This window comes from Capra hircus, chromosome 11, assembly GCF_001704415.2.
Source record: "Capra hircus breed San Clemente chromosome 11, ASM170441v1, whole genome shotgun sequence".
In the NCBI taxonomy this organism is placed as follows: domain Eukaryota; kingdom Metazoa; phylum Chordata; class Mammalia; order Artiodactyla; family Bovidae; genus Capra; species Capra hircus.
In genome coordinates, this window is record NC_030818.1 from 91,882,619 (window position 1) to 91,905,936 (window position 23,318).

The 23,318-nt window shown below is 40.0% G+C and overlaps 1 protein-coding gene across 1 annotated transcript; it reads right to left on the bottom strand.

Annotated features, from left to right (window-relative positions):
• LOC102191624 (N-acetyllactosaminide alpha-1,3-galactosyltransferase-like) lies at positions 3,445–21,870 on the bottom strand. Its single transcript, XM_005687035.2, has 6 exons — positions 21,733–21,870; positions 20,934–21,019; positions 19,139–19,171; positions 16,463–16,516; positions 8,722–8,859; positions 3,445–4,467 (listed from the first exon to the last, which is right to left on the bottom strand). The coding sequence occupies exons 2-6, from the start codon at positions 21,011–21,013 to the stop codon at positions 3,774–3,776; spliced, it is 999 nt and encodes a 332-aa protein (XP_005687092.2). The 5' UTR covers positions 21,014–21,019; positions 21,733–21,870; the 3' UTR covers positions 3,445–3,773.

The following is a 23,318-nucleotide window of genomic DNA, read 5'->3' on the forward strand; positions in this document are numbered from 1 at the left end:
TCGGTGGAGATGTAAGTTGTTGCAGCAGCTATGGAGAACAGTATGGAAGGTCTTTAAGAAACTGAAAATAGAGTTATATGATCCAGTAATCCCACTCACGGGCATATATCTGGAGAAAACTCTAATTCATAAAGATACATGCACCCAGTATTCATAGTAGCACTATTTCCAATAGTTAAAACATGGAAAAAACCTAAGTAAGTGTCAATCGACAGAATGGATGAAGAAGATGTATATATACATATATATCTTATTTTCTCCTCAACTCTTTTATCACTTATATATGTCTAATCCCCTGCGTTAAATTCCCATTGTTTGAAATACCTGGAACAGCAGTTCTAATTTCCTAAATGCATTTAAGTCGCTTCAGTCGTGTCTGACTCTGTGCGACCCCACAGACGGCAGCCCACCAGGCTCCCCCGTCCCTGGGATTCTCCAGGCAAGAACACTGGAGTGGGTTGCCATTTCCTTCTCCAGTGCATGAAAGGGAAAAGTGAAAGTGAAGTCGCTCAGTCATGCCCGACTCTTAGCGACCCCATGGACTGCAGCCCACCAGGCTCCTCCATCCATGGGATTTTCCAGGCAAGAGTACTGGAGTGGGGTGCCATTGCCTTCTCCAGTTTTCCTAACTAGACCCTGACAATCGAGAAAATGTGTATGCCTGCATGCATCTGTGCATTTTGTGATGTAAGTTAATTTATATAAAATAGTGTATAAGCATATATGCACAGGCACACATGCGTGTGTGTATATATTCATGTGGTGGGTATATAAATGCAAATAAAGGAAATATTGAGTGATAGCTTTTTAAATATAAATTTATTTATTTTAATTGGAGGCTAATTACTTTCAATATTGTATTGGTTTCACCATACATTGACATGAATCTGCCACGGGTGTACACATGTTCCCCATCCTGAACCCCCCTCCCGCCTCCCTCACCATCCCATCCCTCTGGGTCATCCCAGTGCACCAGTCCCGAGCATCCTGTATCATGCATTGAACCTGGTCTGGCGATTCATTTCACATATGATGATATACATGTTTCAATGCCATTCTCCCAAATCATCCCACCTTCGCCCTCTCCCACAGAGTCCAGAAGACTGTTCTATACACCTGTGTCTCTTGCTGTCTCACATACAGCGTTATTGTTACCACCTTTCTAAATTCCATATATATTCGTTAGTATAGTGTACTGGTGTTTTTTATTTTGGCTTACTTTGCTCTGTATAATAGGCTCCAGTTTCATCCACCTCATTAGAACTGATTCAAATGTATTCTTTTTAATGGCTGAGTAATACTTCATTGTGTATGCATACCACAGCTTTCTTATCCATTTGTCTGCTGATGGACATCTAGGTTGCTTCCATATCCTGGCTATTATAAACAGTGCTGCAATGAACATTGGGGTACATGTGTCTCTTTCTATTCTGGTTTCTTTGGTGTGTATGCCCAGCAGTGGGATTGCTAGGTCATATGGCAGTTCTATTTCCAGTTTTTTAAGGAATCTCCACACTGTTTTCCATAGTGGCTGTACTAGTTTGCATTCCCACCAACAGTGTAAGAGGGTTCCCTTTTCTCCACACCCTCTCCAGCATTTATTGCTTGTAGACTTTTGGATAGCAGCCTTTCTGACTGGCATGAAATGGTACCTCATTGTGGTTATGATTTGCATTTCTCTGATAATGAGTGATGTTGAGCATCTTTTCATGTGTTTGTTAGCCATCTGTATGTCTTCTTTGGAGAAATGTCTATTTAGTTCTTTGGCCCATTTTTTGACTGGGTTGTTTATTTTTCTGGAGTTGAGCTGCAGGAGTTGCTTATATATTTTTGAGATTAATTCTTTGTCAGTTGCTTCATTTGCTATTAGTCTCTCCCATTCTAAAGGCTGTCTTTTCACCTTGCTTATATTTTCCTTTGTTGTGCAGAAGCTTTTAATTTTATTTAGGTCCCATTTGTCTGTTTTTGCTTTTATTTCCAATATTCTGGGAAGGTGGTTCATAGAGGATCCTGCTGTGATTTATGTCAGAGAGTGTTTTGCCTATGTTCTCCTCTGGGAGTTTTATCGTTTCTGGTCTTACGTTTAGATCTTTAATCCATTTTTAGTTTATTTTTGTGTATGGTGTTAGAAAGTGTTCTAGTTTCATTCTTTTGCAAGTGGTTGACCAGTTTTCCCAGCACCACTGTTAAAGAGATTGTCTTTTCTCCATTATCTCTCTCTGGCTGGGGATGGGCCAGTCAGCAGCCGGCTAGCTCTGGTCAGTCCTTTCTTAGCTGTGAGCGGGGCTGGCGGTGTTTCAGTTTAGGGCTTTTCAGGGGGTAACTGTCCCACAGTCTGGTTTGTTAGTTAGTTCCCTCAGATTGCCCTCGGGGCATTCAGGCCCAGTCCTCACTCTAAGCAATGCAGCCTGCGCCTCCCTGCCCAGCCCCTGCTTGCTAGTGGCAGATGCAGGCGTCAGCACTGTTTCTCTGCTGGGAGTCACCACTGGGCAGGTAATCTGTGGCTTTTAATTATTTATTTATTTTCCCTCCCGGTTGTGTTGCCCTCTGAGGTTCCAAGGCTCGCCACAGACTCACCAGTGAGAGTGTTTCCTGGTGTTTGGAAACTTCTCTCCTTTTTAAGTCTCCCTTCCCTGAATGGATCTCCATCCCTACCTCTTTTGTCTCTCTTTTTATCTTTTATATTTTTTCCTACTTCCTTTTGAAGACAATGGGCTGCTTTTCTGGGTGCCTGATGTCCTCTGCCAGCATTCAGAGGTTGTTTTGTGGAATTTACTCAGCGTTCAAATGTTCTTTTGATGAATTTGTCGGGGAGAAAGTGGTCTCCCCGTCCTATTCCTCCACCATGTTAGGACCACCCCCTCAAGTGATAGGTTTTCAAAGGGAGAGTATAGGAAGACTTTTAGTTTTCTCTCTATATTTAAATTTTCCTTATTAGTTTTTACAACAGATAACTGTGTAGTTTTAAAACACATTTTTAACTTATGGCCGTAGGTGGGAAGGAAGGGCAGAAGGGATAGTTAGGGAATTTGGGATGGACATGTACACTCTGTTATATTAAACATAGATAAGAAAAAATGACCTACTGTATGGCACATGAAACTCTGCTCAATGTTATGTGGGAGCCTGGATGGGAGGGGAGTTTGGGAGAGAATGGACACGTCCGTTTGTATGACTGAGTCCCTTCACTGTTCACCTGAAACTATCACAACATTGTTAATAGGCTACACCCCAATACAAATTAAAAAGTTAAAAAGAAAAAAAAAAACAGTTCTTTTTGAATAACCCAGTTTTCTAGTAACTGTCTGCCCATCTGGTGGCAGGTTTAATGTTCTCAAAATTTTACGTAGAGAGTAGATTAGTATAGTTGCACCGATTTCCCTTATCCATACCCCTAGATTATCCCTTTCCTTAAGCAATATAAGAAATATATATCTAGCTGGATCAGTGAAAATATTTCAGATTTCATCTTCTCCTGATAGATTCTATTTTGTCCAATGTGATCCAAAAAAATACTTCCTCGAAATTCACACAAGATATGAGAACACTATATTTCCATCTGACGTCAATATATTCATTCTGTTACTGCTGTACCCTATGCTATATGATTCAAAAAGAAAGGTGATGAAAAGTATGAATATAATTGTGTTGGTTAGTTTGTCATTCTATTAGTGATTATTTTTATGGTGCTACAATTTGTCAAGTACTAATTTTTTAAAGACAAGACCAAATGATGCTTTTAAATTCAGCAACACAAAGAAAGAGCTATAAAATTACACCGACTGCCTAAGAAAATCATAATTTTTAAAAGCCCAATAGAGTTTGAAAGTGCCATTCTTAATACTATTAGGTCCAGACTGATCCCAGCAGTATTCTGGTGACAAGATTTTAGTGGGTTTATGGAGGAAAAAATACTTGTTCAAGTGACTTTCATCATGCCACACTGCCTCAATGTTATTTTTCTTGTCATTCATGATTCCTCTGAAGCACTCCCTAGCAATACTGAGAACCTGAACGGGAGTACCGCCAAATACAGCAGCATGGTAATAAAAGTCCCCCTTACCAATAGGTATATATGCTTCTGATAACTGACTTCTCTCGTAAGGTAACTCTGTAGGACTTGTCTTATACCAATGAGCGTGTAACTGACCTACTGATTCCCCCAGAGTCTCCAGTCCATATTTTTTTACAAAGATTTGATCCACATCCATGCAGAAGAGGAAGTCAACTTCATATTGGATGTGATCCGCAACGTGTTCACTGATGGTCTTCATACGCATCATACTGATGTCTTGCCATCTCTTCTCTTGCTTTATTTCAAAAATTTTCAGCATTCGGAGGGGAGCCATATCTACCCAGGGCACCTTAGAGAAGTCATCTATCATGACGTAAATGATGACTTTCTGGCCAACCATAAAATATTTATCAGCTGAGTTTATAAATGTGTGCAAATAACGGTCAACGTATCTGTGAAGTAAATAAGAAGCAATTAAGTTCATTTTCTTGTATGTTAGTGAAACACATACTATTTAAATTACACTTACTGTAGTTTTATTGAAAAATGCTACTAAGGAAGCAAACGTTAAGATATGCTACTTGAGTTGTATTTAAGTAGTGTAAAAGTGAAATCGTCTGCCTTTCCTCTCCCTGGTGAGGTTTTATGGATCAGAGGAGAAAAGAGGAATTTCTCACGAGAGGGAATGAAACTTGGTGAGATCAGAAACCTGAACCGTGCCCAGCACAAAACAAAAGCCTGAATTTTCAGGGTTATCAGAGCAGTTGGGACTTGCTTTAGAGGTTGTAGGCAGGAAAGGTCATAGGTCATTGCAAGAGCAGTTACTGATGCCTGTGGCTTACTTAGAGTAGTTAATTATGCATAAAAAGTCAGAGGCAACACGCTTTGTGTCCGCTGTCAGCACTGGTTTCTTATTTTGCCCTATGCCCTTTAATATGGTGCTAAGATTGCTGGGCTGAAGGTAAACTTTTTCATTTCCAATCTCTCCAGCCAGTTAAGGATTCTTGTAGTAATAAATGGCCTCAGGTAAATTCAAAAAAGAAAAGGCAATATATGTGACTAGTTCAAATGATGCTTATGTATATGATCACTAGAAATAAGTTCCGGATATTGATCAGAGTCTTAAGAAATACAACAGATGGAGTCAGGAGAAAACTCTAGTTTGGAGTATCTAAAATTATTAGGTACATTATGAAAAAAATATCACTTAAAATATTATATTGAGCTGGAAGCTAGCAACTCAAATCCAAAGTCCATATTTATCCATATTTCTTTTATGGTTAGTGTTTTTGTGTCATACTTCAGGAATCTTTGCTCCCTCAAAGTAGTGAAAATACTCTCCTATATGTTTTTCTAGTCACTTTCTTGTTTTATCTTTCATATTTAAGTCTGTTATCCATTTGAGTTAATTTTTGTCTATGATGTGATGTGGGGCTGTTTTGTGTCAATCTCTGCCTATTGACAGTGATGCTATCGGCTAGGAGTGCCTGGGGGCACTCACTGGAGTCCCTACTACTTGTGGTAAGAGATCCCTACTTCCCACCAGACATCACCAGAGTCTACATTATGGCTGGACCAGTCTTTGTCATTCTTATTATAATCTCAAGGAGCACCTCAACAACAACCATAGGGAACTTTGAGAAAATAAGCTTTATTAATCACAAATCCTAGAGGATACGTGGCATGCCTGGGGCCACACAGTGAGGTCAAAAGTTGGAGGTGGTGGGAAAGAAAGAGAGAAACACAAAGGCCCTAGGGTTCTGCCTTTACTGGGTTGAGGGTGGGGTGACTAGGATTTTGCAAGTTCACTCTGTTGACAAATTTTAAACGTAAAAGCGGAAGTTAAAGCGAGGGGGAAAATGGGGTCATGCAAGTGGTCATTTATGTAGATCAGATCACTCAGGACTTTCTAAAAGGAAGATTTCATGGGTATGGGGACTTGGCTCTTTATCTAGTTGTTTAGCTAGTAAGCAATATTTCTATTTGAGATGGATGTCTTTAAAGTGGATATCTCAGGGGATTCCCTGGTGGTCCAGTGGTTACGACTCTGCCCTTTTATGGCACAGGGCCCAAGTTTTCTCCCTGGTCAGGGAACTAAGATCCCACAAGCTGTACATTGTGGCCAATGAAAAAATAAATAAAATGGATGTCTCAGCAATCAATCGAAAGCTTAATATCAGGCATTTACAATTAAAAAAAACCTTACTGTCGCTACAATGGCAAACATTTTTTCCCCCAATTTTTAAAATATTTTCTGTGTTGGAATGCTATTAGACTTACTACACTGGATCTTAGCAAGGCCTGCTTCCCAGGTGGTGCTAGTGGTAAAGAACCTGCCTGCCAATACAGGAGACTTAAGAGATGTTGGTTCAGTCCCTGGATTGGGAAGATCCCCTGGAGAAAGAAATGGCAACCCACTCCAGTATTCTTGCCTGGAAAATCCCGTGGACAGAGGACCCTGGCAGGCTACAGTCCATAGGTTCGCAAAGAGTCAGACACGACTGAAGCTTAGCATAGCATTAGATTTACAGAAAAGTTGCAGATATATTACAGAGCTCCCACATATGCTCTACCCACCTTCCCCTAATAGTAATATATTATATAACCATAGTACATTTGTCAAAACTAGGAAATTATCAGTGGTAAACGACTATTAGCTAAACCACAGGTTTTATGTGATTTTCACCAGCTTCCGTAATGACCTTTTCGGTTTCCAGGATCCAATCCAGAGCACACTGCATTCAGTCACTAGTCTCTTCTAGTCTCCCTAGTCTCTTCCACGCTGTCAATTTCTCTTCTTGTTGGTCATGACCCTGACCGTGTATTTTGTAAAATGGCCTTCAGTTTGTGTTTCTCTGATTTTTTCCTTCAGTTCAGTTCAGTCGCTCAGTCGTGTCCGACTATTTGCGACCCCATGAATCACAGCACGCCAGGCCTCCCTGTCCATCACCAACTCCCAGAGTTCACTCATAAGCAGTCAGACTTATCAATCTTTTCCTTTGTGATTAGTAGTTTCTATGTCTTGATTAATAAATCCTTTTCTATCCTGAGTTCGTGAAGACACAGTTTTTCTTTTAACTATTGGTCTTCAAACTACCTAGTGATTGATGTTTGTATGTTTGTACATGGTATGCTGTAAAGGTACAATTTAAGTTTTCCTGTGTTGACATTTTCTCCAACATCATTTATGGAAGTCTTTCCCTACAGGTCTCTACAGTGCTATTGCCAATAAACAGAAAGCCTTTAATATGTGCATGGCATTTTTCTGTTTTATTTTATTGGCTTAACTGTTCATTCCTGTAGCAGATATTCATGTTGAAAATTTCCATGTAGATACTTTAAATCTATCCTCCTAGTTTCAGTCCCACCTATACTCCTAATTTCAGAGGAAATTGATGCCATTTATTCCTGAGCTTTCAGAGGTTCTTTAAAACAGAGTCGGGGTTTCATGGTGAGGTTACTGAAGCTGTGGTTTCAGTGCCCCTTCCCTTATACAGTACCCTTTTAAGACCCTGCGTTCTATTCAGGAGGGTGTAGGAAGGAACCAGAAACTCCATCTGTGTCCTGAAGGTAGAAGTACTGCCCCGGAATAGGGTCACTTCCCGGGATCTTGTTACAGATCCTGGGGCAGCAACTTGAAGAGACCACAGTGAGTCTCGGGAGGAGGTCATGGGAAACTTCTTCAGTAAGGAGTCTTCCCTTCCTCCTCCCTTTCTTCCTCTTTCTGTTTTCTTTTAATTAAACAATAAATTACTACCAATATTTAACAGCAAGTTGGTATAAAGCTGATAACTTTACCATTTTAATGAGTGATAAGTATTGTTCAGCTTAATACTTTTTCGTACTCTTTTTGGTATGATTTTGATATCAAGGCAGAATTTGCTTCATAAAATGATTTGGGGTGTGTTCCTTTCTAGTCTCTTTTCTGAAAAAGACTATGTAGAATTGATGTTAATTTTTCTTTAAGTATTCGGCAGAATTCTCTGATGAAACTATCTGCGCCTGAGGACTTTGAAAGTGAAAGTCCTTTCTTTGTGACCCCATGGACTTTATATAGTCCATGGAATTCTCCAGGCCAGAATACTGGAGTGGGTAGCTGTTCCCTTCTCAAAGGGACTATCCCAACCCAGGGATCGAACCCAGGTCTCCTGCATTGCAAGCAGATTCTTTACTAGCTAAGCCACCAGGGAAGCCCCTTTGGGAGTTTTTAAAATTATAAATTCTATTTCCTCAATAGATACAGGGTTATTCAAATGATCTGTTTCATGTTGGGTGAATTGTGGTTGTATGTGCTTTATACGGTCCATGTCCTCTAAGTTGTCAGATATGTAGAGAATGTTATACTGTTCCCTGATTATCCTTTTAAAGTCTACAAGGTCTGAGCTGATAGACCCTGTTTCTTTCCCAATATTTGTAATTTGCATTATTTTTTTTTCTTGGCTAGTCTTCCTGGGTGATTATGGATTTTATTGAGTTTTGTTTTTTTTTTCCCCAAAGAACCACATTTTTGTTTCATTGATTTTTCTCTAAGACTTTTCTGTTTTCAATTTCATGGATTCCTGCTCTCACCTTTATTACCTCCTTATTTCTGCTTTCTTTGGCTTTATTTTGTTCTACTTTTTCTAAATTCTTGAGGTAGATTGTTGATAATCTCCCATTTTCTAAAATAAAACACCTGAATATAAAGGTCATTCAGCAATACCTACCTTCCCACAGCAAACACAGTCAACCCCACAGTAATTCTATGACTTGCGTAATAATTTTCCAGCACCACTTCATCATAAGTGCCATGCCACACAACTGGAGCTGCCCAGCTGGTAGTTACGTTTGAGCGATTTACGGCACTGTAAGGAAGATATAAGAATTATGAGCAAAATACTTTTAATAAACTTGTAGTAGATATTGCTAATGTATAAAGCCTATGTCTGACTGCAGTATTTCCTTATTTCTAACCCAGAGCCTTGATGGCATGATAAACTGAAGAAACAGTGTATCAGAAATGACTCAGTTCATTTCAGTTCAGTCGCTCAATCGTGTCTGACTCTTTGCGACCCCATGAACCGCAGCACGCCAGGCCTTCCTGTCCATCACCAACTCGCAGAGTTCACCCAAACTCATGTCCATTGAGTTGGTGATGCCATCCAATCATACTACCCTCTGTCGTTCCCTTCTCCTTCTGCCCTCAGTCTTTTCCAGCATCAGGGTCTTTGCAAATGAGTCAGCTCTTTGTATCAGGCGGCCAAAGTATTGGAGTTTCAACTTCAACATCAGTCCTTCCAATGAACACCCAGGACTGATCTCCTTCAGAATGGACTGGTTGGATCTCCTTGCAGTCCAAGGGACTCTCAAGAGTCTTCTCCAACACCACAGTTCAAAACCATCAATTCTTCGGTGCTCAGCTTTCTTCACAGTCCAACTCTCACGTCCATACATGACTACTGGAAAAACCATAGCCTTGACTAGATGGACCTATGTTAATAAAGTAGTGTCTCTGCTTTTTAATATGCTATCTAAGTTGGTCATAACTTTCCTTCCAAGGGGTAAGCATCTTTTAATTTCATGGATGCATCATTAGGGTGAGATCATTACAAAAGTACATGTACTGATTATATTATTGTTCCAAGATCTTTGAGGATGCATAGTTGAAATGTCACCCAAAGTCTAAAGTAACATTTTTTCCTACAGTTGGACAAGCTCTACCGTCTTAAGCTATGGACACTGATTCTTCTCAGAAGCAATATTTTAAAAAACGAACTTCCCAGTTTTCATAATCTGAAATGCTGCCAGTGTTAACATTGTTGCATACTATCAGAATCAACTCTGTCAGAACTTTGGAAGATGGCCAAATATTTAGAGCAACCCAGCAAAAGTTATCTCAAAAAGAAAAGAAAAAAGAAAAGACTCACTATGGTAGGACTAGAAAACCTTTGAGGTATTCTAACCTAGCCTTGCACCAATGCTCTTCCTAGTATAACAGTGGCATTGAAAAGACAAAAGCATGTTATGTTCTCAGTGTGGGTATCTGACTCAGCGGGGAGAAGAGTGGATCTAATTCCCAGCGATTGTGTTTATCTTTTTAAGCTACCTGAGAGTTCCTTGAAGGATTGACTCATAGTGCTTTTTTTCTTGTACTTAACATTCTCTAAGAAATGAAGGGGAGGGTATTCTTTGAAAAAAAAGTTGTAAAAGAACAAGCCCCTTTCGCCTGAAACAAAAGATTTCAGTTAAACTCTATATATGCTGAAAGCCTGGGGAGGAAACATTTGAAAGACAGTTCTTTGGGAAGTAGGGGCTTTGACAAGATTCCATGCGTCAATCAGACACACATAGAACAAGGAACTGAGGAATCCATGCACATGTTCAGGGCAGAACGAACATTCAGAAGAGACCTGTGAACATCCTAGGCTTTCACCTCCGACAGATATTTAGGCTCAGGGCACACAAGAAGTGAAAGCTAAGGCAGAGTTATAAGCAACTGGGCTGTGTTGGAGGCGGGCCCAAACACAGAGCAAGTCTTTGAAGAATGTAAGTGTCTTCTTCTCTTTGTTTTGTTTTCCTCTCTTTCTGTTTTTTTCCTTCTCCTTCTCCTCCTCCTCCTTCATTTTCTCTTCCTCCTCCTTCTGCCCTCTAACACCTCCCTCTCTCAGGTTTTAGGCACTTTAAGGAAATCTCTGTCAAACAACTTGCTGGCTACAACCTAAGGGTAGCTCAGAGACTTCTGGGACCAAACAAGAAAAAGAATACAGTCTTTTAAAAAATAGTTTGGAAAAGCCACTAAACAAACAACCATAAGAAAAGAAAGATCTCATATTAATAGCCTCACCTTCCACCTTAAAGGGAAAAGGTGGGGAAACTAGGAAAAAAGGTAAAAACAAAACCAAACAGCCAACCAAGAGCAAATAAGAACAACAAACTCTGAGGAGGCAAAAGTATCTGATTTTCAGAGAAACTATATTATAATACTCAAAATGTCTAGTTTTTAACCAAAATTTAAGAGTTATCCAAATAAAGAAGAATGTATAGCCCATTCACAGGAAAACAAATAAATGAGAACTGTCCAGACATTGACTGAATTTTTCTAAAAAGACTTTAAATCAACCTTTTAATATATGCTTAACATGCTAAATGGCAACCCACTCCAGTATTCTTGCCTGGAGAATCCCACGGATGGAGGAGCTTGGTGGGCTATAGTCCACAGGGTCGCAGAGAGTCGGACGCGACTGAGCAACTTCACTTTCAACGTGCTAAAGGAAGCCATGGACAGAGAACTAAAGAAAACCAGAAGAACATTGTCTTAACAAATAGAGAATATTAAAGATACAAGTTATAAAAGCAAATGAAATAGAAATACTGAAGTTGAGACGTGTATAGCTGAAAGGAAAAAATTCACTTTAGGATGTCAACAGAAGATTTGAGCAGGCAAAAGAACAAATCAGACACACACAGAACACTTTATCCAACAACAGAGTACATACATGTCCTTCTCAAACACACATGGAATACTCTCCAGGATAAATCTCATCTTAGACCATAAGACAAGGCTCAATCACCTTAAAGTGACTGGAAATATACAAACTATCTTTTCCAATGATACTGGAATGTAATGAGAAATCAGTAACAGAAATAAGTCTAGAACATTCATAAACATCTGGAAATTAAACAACCCACCTAGACAACCAATGTGTCAAAGGAAAAAAATCATAAGGGAAAAAAACAAAAACAAAAAACTCCAAAATCATGAGGAAATTAGAAAAGAAATTGAGATAAATCAAAATGAAGGTACAACATGCTAAACCTTACGGGAGACAGTGAAAATCAGTACTCAGAGGGAAATGTATAGCTGTAAACATCCATGTTTTAAAAAAGAAAGATCTCATATTAGTCACCACACATTCCACCTTAAGGGGAAAAAAGGGGGAAACTGGGGGGGGGAAAAAAGGGGAAAACAAAACTAAAGGCAACAGAAAGAGGAAATAATAAAGACTGGCGCAGAGAGAACTGAATAGAGAAAAAAAATGACAGAATCAATGAAGCCAAAAGTCAATTCTTTGCAAAGATTAATGAAACTGGCATACCTTTAATTAAACTGACCAGGAAAAAATCAGAGATGACTCAAATTATTAAAATCAAGAACAGAAATGGGGACATTTTTATAGACCTTATAGATGAAATGGATAAATTTCTAGAAAGACACAAACTACTAAAACTGGTTCAAGAAGAACTAGAAAATCTTAGAGACCTATCACAAGTAAAGGTAATTGAAGATCTGCTAACAAAGAAAGCCCAGGATCAGATGGTTTAACTGCTGAATTCTACCAAACACTTAAAGAATTAACACCAATTACATTCTCAAAGTCTTCCAAAGAAATAGAACTTTCTAACTCATTCTGTGAGGCCAATATTACTTTGATGCCAAAGCCAGACAAAGACATCTCAAGATCAACATCATTAGTCATTAGAGAAATGTAAATCAGAACTATAATAAGATATTTCACATACACTAGAATGGCCGTAACATAAGCAAAAACAAACACACACCCCCAGCAAAACAAAAAATAGCAAGTGTTGGAAAGGATGTAGAGAAACTGAAACACTCATGCATTGTTGATGGGAACATAAAATGATGTAACTGTATGGAAAAGAGCTTGGTGGTTTCTCAAAAAGTTTAATTTAGGATTACCATGTACCCAGTAAACCCACTTCTAGATGTTTACCCAAGGAGACTGAAAGTATGATTTAAAATTAAAACTTGTACATGAATGTTTATAGCACCATTACTTATAATAGCCCCAAAGTGGAAACAACCTAATATCCATTTACTGGTGAATGGATGTGTGGTACATCCATACCACGGAATATTATTCAGCTATGAAAAGGAATGAAATACTGATACATGCTACAATATAGATGAATCTTTAAAACATGCAAAACAAAAGAGACACAGATGTATCTCTGTGGGAGAGGGAGAGGGTGGGTTGATTTGGGAGAATGGCATTGAAACATGTATAATATCATATAAGAAACGAATCACCAGTCTAGGTTTGATGCAGGATACAGGCTGCTTGGGGCTGGTGCAGTGGGTTGACCCAGAGAGATGGTACAGGGAGGGAGGTGGGAGGCGGGGTTCAGGATTGGGAATATGTGTACACCCATGGCGGATTCATGTTGATGTATGGCAAAACCAATACAATATTGTAAAGTAAAAAAAATAAATAAAATAAAATCTGGAAAATAAATAAATAAAACATGCAAAGTGAAAGAAGTCAGACATTGAAAAAGTAACAAAACATACTATGCTCCCTTCATAGGAAATGTCCAGAAGAATCAAGTCCAGAGAGATGGAAAGCAGATTAGTGTTTGTCAAGGAGCAGGGAATGAGAAGTTACTTCTGAATGGGCAGAGCTTCTTTTTTGCTATGATGAAGATATTCTGGAATTAGATAGCTAGAGCTATACATTTCTAAAGGACTTATTTACTCAAGTTTTTGGTGGCGCTAGGTCCTGGTTGCTGCACAGGCGTTTCTCTAGTTGAGCAGGGGCTGCTCTTCATTGTGGTGCATGGGCTTCTCATTGAGTGGCTTCCCTTGCTGTGGAGCACAGGCTTCAGTAGTTGCAGCATGCGGGCTCAGTAGTTATGGCCCACGGGCTTAGCTGCTCTGCAGCATGTGGAGTCTTTGTGCATCAGGGATTAAACAAGTTTCCTTGCATTGCAAGACATATTCTTAACTACTGGACCGCCGGGAAAGCCCCAAATTGTACATTTTTAAACAATTAAAATAGTGAATTTTATATTATGTGTATTCAAATCTATAAGAAAAAGACAATCCATTGTGTGGGATAAAGAGAAGAGATATAAACAGGCAGTTTACAAAAGTGAATGTCTAAGTGGCCAATATTCATATGAAAATGTGTTCAGCTTTAGTGATCATCAATGAAAAAAATGAAAAATGAAATAGGAGTTGACATGCAGCAAAAGAAAGATTCCATTAGCTGTTTCAGAGCTTGTTATGGACTGAATGTCTCCTCCAGATTCACGTGCTGAAGGGGTAACCCCAGTCTGAATATTTGGAGATAGGGCCTTTAGAGACGTAATTAAGGTTAAACGGGACTTTCCCAGTGGCTCAGATGGTAAAGAGCCTGCCTACAATGCAGGAGGCCCAAGTTTGATACCTGGGTCGGAAAGACCCACTGGAGAAGAGAAAGGCAACCCACTCCAGTATTCTTGCCTGGAAAATTCCATGGGCAGAGGAGCCTGGTGGGCTACAGTCCATGGAATCGCAAAGAGTCAGACACGACTGAGCAACTAACACGTTAAGGTTAAATGAGGTCATAAGAACAGGGCCAAAGCCAACAGGGCTGGTGTCCTTATAAGAGTAAGAGACACCCGGGATGTGTACACAGAGAAAAAGCCTTGTGAGGACACAGCAAGGAGATAGGCAGCTGCAAGTCAAGAAGAGAGACCTCAGAAGCAACCAAACTTGCCAATACCTTGATCTTCTATTTCCAGCCTTCGGAAATGGGAGAAAATAAATCTCTGCTGTTTAAACACGCACACACCCCACCAAAGAAAAAGGAATGGAGATTGAAACTTAAAAGTAGCCCACTGAGGCCAGTTCATTCTAAAGGAGATCAGTCCTGGGTGTTCTGTGGAAGGACTGATGCTAAAGCTGAAACTCCAGTACTTTGGCCACCTCATGCGAAGAGCTGACTCATTGGAAAAGACTCTGATGCTGGGAGGGACTGGGGGCAGGAGGAGAAGGGGATGACAGAGGATGAGATGGCTGGATGGCATCACTGACTCGATGGACATGAGTCTAAGTGAACTCCAGGAGCTGGTGATGGACAGGGAGGCCTGGCGTGCTGCAATTCATGGGGTCGCAAAGAGTCGGACACGACTGAGAGACTGGACTGAACTGAACTGATTTGGAATCTGCTTAAATGATTATATGGTTTTGTCCTTTTTTCACCTGTTGTGATTGATCAATACCTTGAATTATGAGGCTATAACTTACCTGTCTTATTAGGGGGATGCTGTATCAGTTATTAAGCTATTGTCTTTCAAAGTTAAACCCACCACAGTATACCCTGCTTTATTATGTTGAGCTGGGACACTGCAAATCACATTTCTCCTTTGCCAATGGGCACCCTGGTAGGCTCTACTAATAGAGGGCATTGGAGGAAAATTACAAGTTTGGAGGAAGAAGAAACTTGCTCTTTTCTGTTTCCTGTGGGCTTCTTGTCTGCATCCTGTTCCTGCAAGTCCCATTCCAGGAATGCATCTTTACCACAGTAATAGCAGTTCTTTTCCTGAGCAATTGAATCCAACTTTCAGTTTTTGCAACACGTGCAGAACCAGTCTCGCCGTGCTCCTCCGTAGAAGGGCTGGTTCTCTGCCCCAAGAGGCTTCCCTGGAGCTCAGAGGCACCCACACCAGGTGAGCAACAGCAGAGTTTAAGCCCTGTGAGATTTGTCTCTAAGTTTTTAAGGTGTAATAATTCCATTCCCTTCCTTTTCTTTCTTTAGAACCAGGGAAAATAATTACTTCCTATAGCTGTTCCCTCTATGACACCTTAGAGCTCTATTTTCCATTTTTCAGGTTACCTAGTTAATGACTTTATGGCTGTCCATGGGTGCTAAGTTGTTTTAGAAGTGTCTGACTCTTTGTGACTCCATGGACTGTAGCCTGCCAGGCTCCTCTGTTCATGGGATTCTCCAGGCAAGAACACTGGGTTGTCATGCCCTCCTTCAGGGGATCTTCCCAACCCAGGGATGGAACTGACATCTCTGAGGCCTCCTGCATTGGCAGGTTCTTCCGCTAGCATCACCTGGGAAGCCCCTTAATGACTATATGGTAATCAGCAATTCTTTATACTTAAACCTCTGTTTAAATAGCTGGTATGCTTTGCATGGTCTGATTAGATCTGACCAACGTAGTGATATTGTGGGAGGATGAGTCATGGATCATTATCCAGTAACTGGATGTCTCCTTTCAAAGTTTTAATTGAGACAGGTCCTCAGATCTACAGCATCAAGGTGAAAGCCTGGTGCATACAGTAAGAAGATGGAGGCAGAGAGCCCAGAAGAAAGCTGTTGTATTAAAGCACGAAGTGTACAGACAGCCCACCCACCGGATCTGGGCTTTGGTTCTCTCATTGGTGAAATGAGGAGAAACAATCAAACGATCTCAAATGTACCCTTACATTTGGTGACTCTCCGTCATTCTAGGGTGCTTTGTGTTTCTATCATCTAAATTCTCATTCATGGAGGACATAGGTCCTAATGTCCATTTCCAGTTGATCTCGGCTACTGCTTATTTTTTTAAATAACCATCAAAGATCTATCTGCCCTCCAACATTTGGAATGCCAGTCACAGTATTTTTGCCATCTGTTAATTCCTATTGAGCAGTCTACGGATTAATCTCACACGTATTAGATCTGGAATTCTTACTTGGGAAAAAACCAGTCTGATAGCTTTAATTCTTCTGTTTGAGTATTCACAGACCTATTAGGAAAAATAATGCAAAGAGTCACATAATATAGAGAGAGTTTGAGATGTATTATCAAATGTAAAATGCAAAATAAGCGTGAAGCAGAAAATTAATAATGAACTTTGATGGTTGTGGCATGGAAAAATCATGATTTCCACCCTGAGAGTAATTCTCTGTGCTTCCCAGGAGTCTATCTGTTCCCATAGTTCTCGTTCTCATCTTCTAATTCACAGAGAAAATGGCAATTATCAGACGGAAGCTCCCTCAACTTTCTGCAACCTCATCCCCAAATTTACCTGTAGTGACTTCTACCACAATGAGAATATATTCCTATTTTCTGCCTAAGGTTACCCTTAAATATCCTGTCTGCTCAGCAGCCTTGATGCGATCATTATTCTCAGAAGGATTTTTCTTAAGTTCTCTGTTTGCTCAACTGACAATCTTCTGGGCATTTTTCTGTGGCTTCAAGTTCTTACATAGAATGATACTTCTCCCATAAATTTAGTATACCCAACTGTGTTCTGAAGTCTTCTACTTGAATTTTGCACAGATGCTACCAAAGGAAGACGTTTAAAGTCATCATCTTTTCCCCAAAGTAGGTCCTCTTTCTATGTTACCTTAACTCACTGAATCTGCTTGGATTTGCACGGCAGAAACAGGAGAGTCATTCTCCACTCAGAGCCCCTCTGAATCCCAACATCAAACCCACCATTAAACCCGGATGGTTGTATCTCCAAAACATCTCAAATCCATCCCCTATCTCCATTCCCTGCCAGCATATGACTTCAGGTCAGCATCGTTCCGTGTCTGGGCTACTACCAAAGCCTCTTCATTGGCCTCACTGTTCAATTTTTAAAAGTTTGTGTACCTTTGAAAAGGTACACAAATGGAAAGAGCACGATATAATGAACCTTCCTTCATATTTCTATTCATGTAATTAGCGATGTGCTGCCCTCTGCTTATCCCTGCATTTTCCCTTTTCAACTGATTCACACTCTATTTCTTAGAGAATGAAATGGTAAACCACTCCAGTACTCTTGCCTGGAGAATCCCATGGACCAAGAAGCCTGGTAGGCTGCAGTCCACGGGGTCACAGAGAGTCGGACACGACTGACCGACTTCACCTTCACCCATGCTCTATTTCCACTCTGCTTCCAATAACATGTTTCTGAAGCTCCAATGTTACCAATCATTATTCTATTTACCAATGTCCAGTGGCCTCCCACTGTCCTAAGGATCATGTCCATATTCCTTATAGAGCCATGATATTTTGCATGATCTGACGCTTCACACTCTTCCACCCACCTTTCCTACCTAGCCCCACATTGACAGTTTTTCAGGCTCACTGGCCTTTTGTTAGTCGCTTAAACACGCCACAGGTTCCACCAGCTAATTCCCACATAGCATTTAGGTCTCATTTAAATATCCCTTCTTAAGGGGAGTATTCCCTAATTTGCCAGATACATTTAGATTTTTTTCATTAATACTTATTGAATACTTTCCTAAGTATTATCTAATTCAATCCACTCCTATGAAATAAACTGAAGCACAACTTTTATTATCTTGTCCATAGTCACATAGTAGGTGAAAAGACCAGCAATTGTGCCTGAGCCCTTGCTTTCCCTCTTTCATAAAAGCTCTATGGCACTCTTGCTAAGACACCCTGGGAAAGCTGATTCTGGACTGAGATAAGGGGATTAGACAGCTGTGGAGCTGAGTCACATGTCATGAGATTGTCTTTGTGCCTATGTACACAGACGGGCGTAACTGCAATGTTGGAATGCGGCTGAGATGTGACATTCTACCAGGCACCGCTTCCATCAATAACAATGGCTTGGATGAGAAGTATTACTATGCTACAGCTATAGACTCCTGATGCTAAGAAGAGCTAATATGAATAAGAGGATGATTGTTAGGTTGTATTGCACTGAAAACATTTTGGCAGAAAGCATTTTAATCCATTCTTTCTCACAGCATGTGCTGTAGCAGGCTTTCCTTGAATGTTCCCACCTTTGCCTGGGATTTTCCTGCTTTTTTCAGGTGATGGAGAGTTCCGAGGCCCTGGTCTTAGTGGGGATGTTGCAATCGTGGACCCATGAGAGAGACAAGGACCCTGAAGACAGCAAGCAACACAAAGGACAGTTGCTTTCACTTCACTACGTGTGTTTCCGTGAGCACAGGGAGGGAAGTAGAGGAACACCTGAGGATACTGAATCTTGGGCAAACTTTGAGGAAGCTTCCTCTCTGCACACACTCTGATGGCATGATTTTTCGGGTGGTGTGTGATTCATACCTGGGGGTCTTTTAGCCAATACTCAACTCCCATGCGTTTCCCCAGAGCTTTAAAAGATCCAGGGTTCCTGTAGGCTGGCTTCTGGCTTCTGTAACACGCTTCCTCTAACCAGGTCTCACTCCTCTATCAGAGATAGCACCCTGCCAGTCTGCTCTTTCTTTGACTCCTGGTGCTCCAACCTTAAACAAATATCTCCACTTGTAAATACCTTAATTTGTAAAGTTGCTTTGGTTTGCCCTGCCTTTGGGTTTACCCTGCCAAGGACTTGCAGATAGTCCATTGCCCTCCAACTGATTTAGTCTTCAAAGAAGAAGTCATCGCCTATTTGTGGATAAAGACTTACCAGCACTGATAGATTCTCTGTACTTTCTTTGTGCTTAGAATAAATGAAAAGCATTGTATTAATTTCAAACTTATATAAAGGGTTTCCACATTTAATGTAACTAGAGTTATTTCCCTGGGACTTCCCTGGTGGCTCAGCGGTAAAGAATCTGCCTGCAATGCAGGAGACGTAGGTTCAGTCCCTGGGTTGGGAAGATCCCCTGGAGGAGGGAATGGCTACCCACTCCAGTATTCTTGTCTGGAGAATTCCATGAACAGAGAAGCCTGGCAGGCCATAGTCCATGGGGTCGCAAAGCTTAGGACATGACTGAAGCAACTTAGCAAGCAGACAGAGTTCAGTTCAGTCCAGTCGCTCAGTCATGTCCAACTCTTTGCAACTCCATGAACCACAGCACGCCAGGCCTCCCTGTCCATCACCAACTCCCGGAGTTCACCCAAACTCATGTCAATTGAGTCGGTGATGCCATCCAACCACCTCGTCCTCTGTTGTCCCCTTCTCCTTCTGCCCTTAACCTTTCCCAGCATCAGGGTCTTTTCAAATGAGTCAGCTCTTCGCATCAGGTGGCCAAAGTATTGGAGTTTCAGTTTCAACATCAGTCCTACCAATGAACACCCAGGACTTATATCCCTATAAACCTATTCATTTTATTACCTAATTTTGTTATCTAATATTACCAAATATTTAATGAACATGTAATGTTATATATGAAATATTTGCATTCCCCTCAAATTCGTATGTTGAAGCCCTAACTCCTAAGGTGATGGCATTAGGAGGTAGGGCCTTTAGGGGGTGATTAGATCATGAGGATGGAGCCCTCATGAATGCGATTGGTGCCCTTGGAAAAGAGACCCCATGGCAGAGACTTTTCTGCTCCTGAAGGACACATTGGGAAGATGGCTGTGTATGAACTAGAAAGTGTGTCCTCAACAGACACCAAATCTGTTGGTGCCTTGATCCTGGACTTCTCAACCTCCAGAACTGTGAGAAATCTCTGTAGTTCATAAGCCAACCAGTCTATGGAATTTTGTTAAAGTAGCTTAAAATAGACTAAGACACACAGTAGGTGCCAAATACATTGTTGGTTATAGAGATACAGTAATAAACATGATAAAAATCATGACAATCATGACTGCATGCTACATCATAAAAAAACAAGTAATTATTTGAGATACAAATGACAGAGAAGTTTGCTTAATAATGTTTAAACAATGACATTTGTGGGAATTCCCTGATGGTCCAATGGTTAGGACTCTTAAACAATGACATTTGTGGGAATTCCCTGATGGTCCAATGGTTAGGACTCTTCTTTCACTGCCAAAAGCCATGCAGCTCAGCCAAAGAAACCAAGCAAAAGAAAAAACAAGGAAATTTCCTAATTTCCAGGGAAATCTCTCCACTTGCTCAAATATGTAGAGGACAAATACCACACCTAATGTGAGAAGTCACCAATATTAGGGACTTTTTTTTTTAATGCCACCCATGTAAAAATGGCAGTTTACAACATGTTCTAACATTATACTGTCATTAATTACATGGTAACTGTCTTGGTAGCTTCACATTGCTTCTCCGGGCACATATGGACTTACAGAAATTACACTACCTTTGATCACATTAGAAACAAAGAACTTTTATGCTGAAGCCTATGTTTATGCTAATATATTTGGATATAATGGGGCATATTTGGATCAATATATTTGGATGATGATTCATTCAGGGGGAAAATTTATCACCTTTCTGAATACCCTAGATCCTTTACCAACATGAGAATAAAATATCATTAATTTTTTAAAGTTACCTGAAATGGTACATTCTCTGAAAGGTCCACAGAAACACTAAAAATAATAACAATTGAATTGTTTTCCTTTGGTATCCCATTCTTTCCTGGGAATAAAGAGAAACAGATAAAACTAGATTAAATGAAGCAGAATGCACACAGAGTATGCTGTGCTGACTCCTGCTTCTCCATGACTGAAACTGTAATAAACGAAGTAATAAACATTGGTTGGGGTGATGTAAGGCACCTCTGATCCTTGGATATCTCCCTGTATGAAAATGTAAAGTCAGTAGAAACACAATTTGAGCTAGTTTCCCAAAGACTTAGGACATTAGCTGGCCTAAGCTGGCCTTAATACAAGAGATCTTAAAACTTAACATCTTTTCTGACGTACAAAGGACTCTTTTCCTACAGAAACGAAAAATATAAAAGCCACTTCCAAGCCTAACTCACAGGGTGGGTGTCAGAGAAAGGGACTGTTATGAAAATACTTAATTGGACTCTAAAAAGTTGTATAGTTATGAAGGAATTAATTATTTTAATTAAACAGTATTATGAAGATCATTCTAAGAAAGGTGATAGGATCAGTAACAGCATAAAATATATGCTCTTTCTCGAAAGTATTTGAATATAAAATTGATTCAGATCACTGGCCAGTGGTTAAACTATCATTTTTTGATTATTTGTATACTGACCTTGGAATCTGAGCCAAGTTTACAAAACTCCTTTGTGATACTTAATCTAAGGAATATGAAATCCTCTGTGTACAGAAAAGGAACTTGATATGACTCAATGGTTGACATTAAGGACAAATTCTTACCTTTTGTTTCACAAAGATTACATAGGAATTTTATACAGCTCTTCTCAGAGACAATGTTTATGGTATAGTGGTTTGGGGATTCAGGTAGCGAAACCTAAGAGAGTAGACAGTTCTCAGGCAGAACATTTTGAGATCTTTGAAAAATCGTGAATCAGATAACCAAGTATTGGTTCTGCGATGCCCGCCAGTTTGTGTGTTTATTATTTCAGTCTCCTGTGATTGATGATGTCATCAAATTCTCTCTTGATGATGAAAGAATTAGACATTGTTACTCTGACAATTCATATGCCAGTAGCTTCTCTTTGTCATTACCAGGGGACTAGCTTTTGTCCAACTAAAAAAAACATGACTTAAGTTTCTTTCTTTCCTTGGGGATTTTTTAAAGATTCATAATACAGTTTTAACTGGTGTATAATTTAAACAAAGTAAAACACATGCAATGTAAGTGTACAGTTCATTGGATTTGTAACAAATGTACATGTGTATGTAAAAACTTCTTTAAGAACATCTCCATAACCCCAAAACGTTTCCTGTGCCCAATGGAGTTACTACCTTCCCACACCCAAGAAACCAGTTTTCTGATTCTATTACCATAGCTCAGCTAGTCCTGCTCTAAAACTTCACATAAATAGAACGGTACTGATTCACTTGTTGTATTTGGCTTTTCTCACTCCAAATTTTGCAACTCATCACTGTTATTGTGTGTATTTCACACCATACAAAAATTTAATTCAACATGAATTACAGATCTAAGCATAAAAGCTAAAGTAACAAGTTTTCTAAAAAGGTATTTTGTTTATTTTTATTGGAGGCTAATTACTTTACAATACTGTAGTGGTTTCTGCTATACATTGACATGAATCAGCCATGATGTACATGTGTTCCCCCATCGTGAACCCCTGTCTCCCCTCCCTCCCCATCCCATCCCTCAGGGTTTTCCCAGGGCACCTGCTTTGAGCGCCCTGTTTCATGCATTGAACTTGGACTGGTCATCTATTTCACATATGGTAATAGACATGTTTCAATGCTATTCTCTCAAATCATCCCACCTTCACCTTCTCCCACAGAGTCCAAAAGTCTGTTCTCTACATCTGTGTCTCTTTTGCTGTCTCACATATAGGGTTATTGTTACCATCTTTCTAAATTCCATATATGCATTAATATACTGTATTGGTGTTTTTCTTTCTGACTTACTTCACTCTGTATAATAGGCTCCAGTTTCATCTACCTCATTAGAACTGGTTCAAATGCATTCTTTTTAATGGCTGAGTAATATTCCATTGTGTACATGTACCACCGACTTATCCATTCATCTGCCGATAGACATCTAGGTTGCTTCCATGTCCTGGCTATTGTAGACAGTGCTGTGATGAACATTGGGGTACACGTGTCTCTTTCTATTCTGGTTTCCTCGGTGTGTATGCCCAGCAGTGGGATTGCTGGGTCATAACTCAGTTCTATTTCCAGTATTTTAAGGAATCTCCGCACTGTTCTCCATAGTGCCTATACTAGTTTGCATTCCCACCAACAATGTAAGAGGGTTCTCTTTTTCCCACACCCTCTCCAGCATTTATTGTTTGTAGATT